This window comes from Eschrichtius robustus, chromosome 2 (genome assembly GCF_028021215.1).
Source record: "Eschrichtius robustus isolate mEscRob2 chromosome 2, mEscRob2.pri, whole genome shotgun sequence".
NCBI classification, from domain to species: Eukaryota; Metazoa; Chordata; class Mammalia; order Artiodactyla; family Eschrichtiidae; genus Eschrichtius; species Eschrichtius robustus.
The window spans coordinates 168,129,851-168,136,319 of NC_090825.1; the positions used below are offsets into that span (position 1 = coordinate 168,129,851).

General features: G+C 52.1%; 1 protein-coding gene across 8 annotated transcripts in view; it reads left to right on the forward strand.

Annotated features, from left to right (window-relative positions):
• Positions 1-2,284, forward strand: part of EPS15L1 (epidermal growth factor receptor pathway substrate 15 like 1) — a 101,468-nt gene extending 99,184 nt beyond the window's left edge. For 7 of the 8 annotated variants that reach the window (XM_068536795.1, XM_068536797.1, XM_068536792.1 and 4 more), the window contains one exon: positions 1,655-2,284. In XM_068536795.1, coding sequence (XP_068392896.1) covers positions 1,655-1,801 — 147 coding nt within the window. In that variant the 3' untranslated portion in view covers positions 1,802-2,284. The remainder of the gene's footprint in view (positions 1-1,654) is intronic. The other variant, XM_068536802.1, reaches the window with a different exon arrangement.
• The last annotated feature ends 4,185 nt before the right edge of the window (positions 2,285-6,469 follow it).

Here is a 6,469-nt window from a genome sequence, read left to right on the forward strand (position 1 = left end):
CCCCATCGCCCCGTTCGCTTGCCCAGGGAGCCTCCTCAGGAGAATCTTAGCTCCTTTCTGGGGCCTGTAAGTCCCTCAAGGTCCGGCCCCTTCCACCCTGTGCTCTGTTCTGGCAGCACCAAGTTTGGGCACTTGGCGCCCAACAGCTGGCACCTCACTGGGGATGGTGCCCTGACCTCCAGGGCCTGTCCTGTGCCCTCAACTCTGCAGTTACAGCTGACCATGCCATCCCCACTGCCCCCGGAACCAGGGGGAAAGTCCAGAGTCCCGAGGACCCAGGCTCTGCAGCCACCTGCACCTCCACCCCCAGGCCTCAGTGTTCCCAGCTGTCAGCCCACCTCCTGGGTTGCCACTCAGACTGTGTGTGTGTGAAGAAGTAGCCATGAATTCCTGTCTCTGTTCCTTCCGCGGGGCTCCTGGTGGGTCTGCCGGGGCCTCCACGAGAACCTCTCTTCAGGTTGGGATTGTCTGTAGGTCTGTTTGTTCCCGAGGGGCGCCGGGCCCCTCTTTACCTTTGGTGTGTCATCCAGTGCTTAGCAGAGAGCCAGCCAGAGTCAGTGCATTGGGAGAGAGACACTGATCCAGGCAGGCCAGGGGTCCGAATGGGCTGCAGCTCTGCTCGGGGCCAGTGGTGCTGGAGACAGAGTACAGCGACCGGGGGCCTCGGGGGGTCGGGGACCCCCGCCAGGGGAAGAGCGTGTGAGGTCTGGCTTTGCTTTTCTTTCCATAGAGCTAAGGTACCCCAAATGGTTTGAATTCGCCCATCTCGGGATCAAAACAGTTTCTTCCCTTGTTTTAAAAAACTATTTTTTAAAACGTTGAACCTTTCGGAAAAGGACCCCAAGAATAAAAAACTCCTGGACCAGATGGCGGTGTAAATGCCAGGGCTCCCGTAAACGTCCAAGGTGGCTCTGAGCGTCTCCCAGAGCTCCTGGGACCGTGGCTGAGACGGAGATGCTGCGTTTCAGGACCTCATCATCTCGCTTGGCCTCAAGGCCCCTTTACGCGTTTGAGACTCAGAGATCTGTTTGAACCGGAACTCTCCAGCCCCAGCGCCTCTCACCCGGGCATCAAGGCCCGTCGAGGCCCAGGCTCCGCGGGGTTCGCTGTCCCAACTCCTTGGGGTTCCGCTGACTCTGCTCCCCAGCTGCTTCCAGAGACGCCCCTGCTGTCCCCCAAGAAGAGGCCCCGCGGAGCTTCTCCCTCACACCCCGTGAAGCCTCCTTGGGGTGCTGTTGGGGGGGGGGGAGTCCCTGGAAGTCTCTCAGTGTCCCTGATATCACGCCTGGCTTCCGCCCGCTTCAGGTCCCTGCAGGGACGGGACGGCTGGTTTCTCTGGTGGCAGTGAAGGTCAGACTCAGCCCCATGTCTCAGTGCATTGACCCCTTCCGGACTGGGGGTCAGGACTGGGGCGTGCGCGTCCCCTCCCCCTCCCCAACCAAGACAAGGGCTTCCGGCGTTTCCTGGTCTTCACCTGCACACCGGGCACCTTCCCGCACACCCCCCAGCACTGCGTTTCCCCGCACACGCCCGTCCACCCACGACAGGCCTCCGCATCCTCGCCCACCAGCACGCCCCCACCCCTCCCCGCCCCAGCCAGCCGGCAGCCAGCTCCGGGGCGCCGTGTAACCCACCCTCCATTTTTCCTTCGCAGTTTGGCAATGAGGAGCAGCAGCTGGCGTGGGCCAAGCGGGAGAGCGAGAAGGCGGAGCAGGAGAGGCTGGCGCGGCTGCGGCGGCAGGAGCAGGAAGACCTGGAGCTGGCCATCGCGCTCAGCAAGGCTGACATGCCCGCCGCCTAGGCGCCGCCCCGTGCTTGCGCCCGCTGGCAGAACGGCCGCGGGGCGGGCTTGCGACAGGCGAGGACTCGGAGGTCCCTATAGACACACACTCGGTCTCGGCGGTCCCCGCTTCACGTTGCGACATGTCACAGCCACTGTTATGTCAAGGACTCGCTGGTCGGAGGGCCTCGGGCTCTGGGTGGCTCACCCAGGGCCAGGAAACACAGCTCAACCCAGCGCGGGAGGCCCGAGGAGACGCCCAAGGATCCACCTCTCCGCTGTGACATCCCCGTCTCCCTCCCGGAACCAGCAGGACGGGCAGAGGAAAGCGCCTGTCTCCTGCCTTTCATCCCCTGCTCACAGCTGGGCAAGTACCAGCGTGTGGGGCGCAGCCCACCCCGTCGCCTCCCCGACCTCCCTCTGAGACAGACACCCCGGTGATGTATGCATTCATTGTATAAAAATTAAGTTTGAATGATTAATATAAAATATTTTAATACAAAACACATGAATCCTTTTTTTTTTTTCTCTTTTCCACTTAAACGTTGTTTTCCTTGCATTAACATTCACACGTGATGTCGCATGAGGCAGACCGGGCAGAGGTGGAAGACCAGGTCGAACGTCCCCCGTTAAATCCTAAGTGTTTGAACAGAGAAAGCCAGTTTTGGAAGTCTTCCAGGGTCACCCTGTCCCTCGGGATGCAGCGTGCTTCTGAAATGGTGGGCTGTGACCTCACTGCGACTAGGGCAGCTGGCCCTTTGTCCCAGCAGTGCAGTTTGAAACGAGATTCCTGCCTACAATTCACTGGGGCCTCGTCTAGTCTGCACGAGGGGTGAGACCAGCAGGGTGGTCTCCACACCAGGAACCCGTATTCAGAGTCGGCACACGGGGAGAGCTTTCCACCAGGATGCAGCTGAATTCCCCTAGAACCTTCTGGAAGCTTGGACATAACTGTTGGGGCGACCTCAGGAGTTGATGAGGATATTGCAGATTTGCCCCCTGCTTTGCTTCTCACGTCCCCAGGGAGACAAGACAGCCCCGGCCAACTTCTCTTGGGTAAAGATGATCAAAACTTGTGAGTCTGAGTGGCCTGAGTACCGAGAAATGCAGTAGAGAACCTCTGACCTTAAAACCATGCAGGAAGGGGGCGAGACACCATTGCCAGGACTTAATTATTTATTTTTTATTTATTTACTTTTGGTTGCGTTGGGTCTTCGTTGTTGCACGCGGGCTTTCTCTAGTGCGGCCAGCGGGGGCCACTCTTCGTTGCGGTGCGCGGGCCTTTCATTGCGGGGGCTTCTCTTGTTGCGGAGCACGGGCTCTAGGCACACGGGCTTCAGTAGTTGTGGCGCATGGGCTCAGTAGTTGTGGCTCGCGGGCTCTAGAGCACAGGCTCAGTAGTTGTGCACGGGCTTAGTTGCTCCATGGCATGTGGGATCTTCCCGGACCAGGTCTTGAACCCGTGTCCCCTACACTGGCAGGCAGATTCTGAAGCACTGTGCCACCAGGGAAGTCCCCAGTTGCCAGGACTTAAAGAGGTCCAGAATGTTCCACATCAGAAGGAGCCTTTACTGGAAATGGCAGGGCACGCACAGGCCCTGTTTCTAGGTATCTGTGGCTCTGATACCTAGAAACCCTTCTCTTGAAAAGTTCCTTTTCAGTGTGTGTTCTGGGTCTCTGGGTCCCAGTCTTACCTTCTCCCCTTCCTTCCCCAGCTAGGGCAGGGCTGTTGACAACCCCTTACCTACCCCAAATGCTTTATCCCAGCCAGGGAATCATTCTGACAGAGGCACTTACTTGCTTGTTTTTGCATTTTAATAAACTTAATTTTTTTAGACCAGTTTCAGATGTGCAGAAAAATCACAAAAGATAATACAAAGAGTTCCCATAAACCCCTCACGATTTCCTCTCTTTTTAACATCTTACCTCAGGCTGGTACATTTGTTATTGAAGGAACCCAATATTGAGATATGATTATTAACTAAAGTCCACACCTGATTTATATCTCCTCAGTTTTTTCCCTAATACCCTTTTTCTGTCCCAGGATCTCACATGGCATTTGGTTGTCGTGTCTCCTTAGGTGCCTCTGGACTGAGACAGTTTCTCAGACTTTCCTTGGTTTTGATGACCTTGACAGTTTTGAGGAGTGGTCAGCTGTCTTGTATGTTGTCCCCCATTGAGATCTGTCCATGTTTTTCTCATGGTTAGCCTGGGGTGACGGGTTTGGGGAGGACCTCAGGGGTGAAACGCCTTTCTCGTCACATCATATGGAGTCCATGTCATCAACAGGATTCATTACCACTGATGTTGACCTTCATCACCTGAGGATAGATTGCTTTCGAAAGACAGTTTTTCAGACCCAGGTATGTAGTTACACAGTCTTGCATCAGAGCGATACTCTGTGAGATTGAAAGTAAACCATAAACTGGTGTTTACGACAGATTTAGGGGAATGTAGAGATCAACCAGGACAGTCCAAGCCCTTGGTAGTCTTTCTGAGGTCCTGGAGTGGGTGGGATTCCTTGGTGCCCATGGAAGGGCCTTGCCTCTCTGCCGTGTTGTGGGTCTGGGACCTGGTGCCTGGTGCCTGGTGGCGAGGCCTGTGGCCTTCCTAGCCTCTGACGTGCCCCTAATCCTCTCTAGAAGAGCTAGCAGCTCCCGGAATGTGGCTGGAGGTGATCCCTAAGGCTTTTTCTTCCTGCAGTGGAACCATCAGAATAAATCCGAAAGCCCCATGCTGCGTACCCCTACTATTATATCCCTTTGGGGAAGGCACTGACCATGTCACCTCTCTCCGAGGTGGTCACAGGTCCCCATTTGAGCATGTGACCCACACTCTATATTTTGTGAAAACCTCCCGGTTTTCAGAGCATTCAACATCTGTTATTTTGTTCTACCTCAGAACAACCTTGTAGGTGAGGAGGGTGGGGTGTTAGCCCATTTTCCTGATGGGAAAACTGAGGCTCAACGTCTGCAGTCATTTGCCCGGAGCCCCAAAGCCAGCCAGTGGCTGTGGCTCAGCGTTTTGCTGATCTTTAGAAGATGTATTTCTTGCTGCCTGCTGCTTCCTTACATAGCCATTGTACCTAGAAAAGGTACAGAAATTGTCTCTTTGTCTCTTAGAAATGGAAGACCATGCATTGAATTAAGAGCTCTCATCCAAGGGGATGAGATGGACTTTCAGGCATCTGTGAACCCCTGAATGCACATTTGTGAATCTTTCTTTTTTTGGGGGGGGCAGAGGGTGTCCATGACTTTTTTATCTGATTCTTAGAGCATCCCAGAACCCCCCTCAAAAAAAGTTACCAGCCAGTTTTATCAATTTTGTTTATCTTCTCAAAGAACCAGCTTTTAATTTCATTGATCTTCGCCATTATTTTCTTCATCTATTTATTTCTGCTCTGATCTTTATGATTTCCTTCTACTAACTTTAGGTTTTGTTTGTTCTTCTTTCTCTAGTTGCTTTAGGTGTAAATTTAGGTTGTTTATTTGAGAATTTTCTTGTTGCTGGAGGTAAGACTGTATTGCTATAAACTTCCCTCTTAGAACTGCTTTTGCTGTGTCCTGTAAGTTTTGGATCGCCATGTTTTCGTTTTCATTTGTCTCTAGGTATTTTTATATTTCCTCTTTGATTTCTTCAGCATTCCATTGGTTGTTTAGTAACATATTGTTTAACCTCCATGTGTTTGTGTTTTTTACAGTTTTTTTTCCTGTAATTGATTTCTAATCTCATAGTGTTGTGGTTGGAAAAGATGCTTGACATGATTTCAGTCTTCTTAAATTTACCGAGGCTTGATTTGTGGTCCAAGATGTGATCTATCCTGGCGAATGTTCCTTGTGCACTTGAGAAGAAAGTGTATTCGGGTGCTTTTGGATGGAATGTCCTATAGATATCAATTAAATCCATCCAGTCTAAGGTGTCATTTAAGGCTTGTGTTTCCTTATTAATTTTCTGTTTGGATGATTTGTCCATTGGTGTAAGTGGGGTGTTAAAGTCCCCCCCGCAGACAGTTTTAAATCCTGTTTTCTTTTCCCCAGACACACACACACACACACACACACCTGCTGTGTAAATAACCAGCCTCAAATCCACCAATCCATTTACACTCCCATGGGCTCTCAACCTCTTCCTTGACAGAGAACATTCACACCCTTTCCTGAAAAACAGAGTATCCAGTTTGAAAAAATTTATCATGAACAATCTGCAAGCATAATAGCAGCAAGAAGAGTACAGTAAAACCCCAAACACCAATCACCCGGCGTCACTGTCCTCCGAATTTTGCCACCTTCACTTCACCCATCCCTTTCTTCCTTTCCTTCTCTTCGCGAACATGCTTTAAAGCAGTTCAGTGATGACATCACTTCACCCTTCCACGGTCAAGTGCACATGGCTAAGACATGTGAGACCTTCTCACATACTGCCAGGCCATGATCACACCTAACAAAATTAAGAGTAACACCCTCCTTCCACCAATCACATCTTTCAGATGAGTGGCAACTTGTGATTTTGCAGCGTCATTGATTTACTGCCCGGGTGCTTGAAAGTCTCTGTCCCCTTAGGACGGCTTCCACCTGTGGCAGCTGGTTCCCAACCCCCCTCACGGTCCAGTGACCCAGCTCTGGCTGCAGTTGGACCAGAACCCAAAGGTCCCGGATACCTGGTCTGAGCAGCATTTTGCAAAAGGATGAT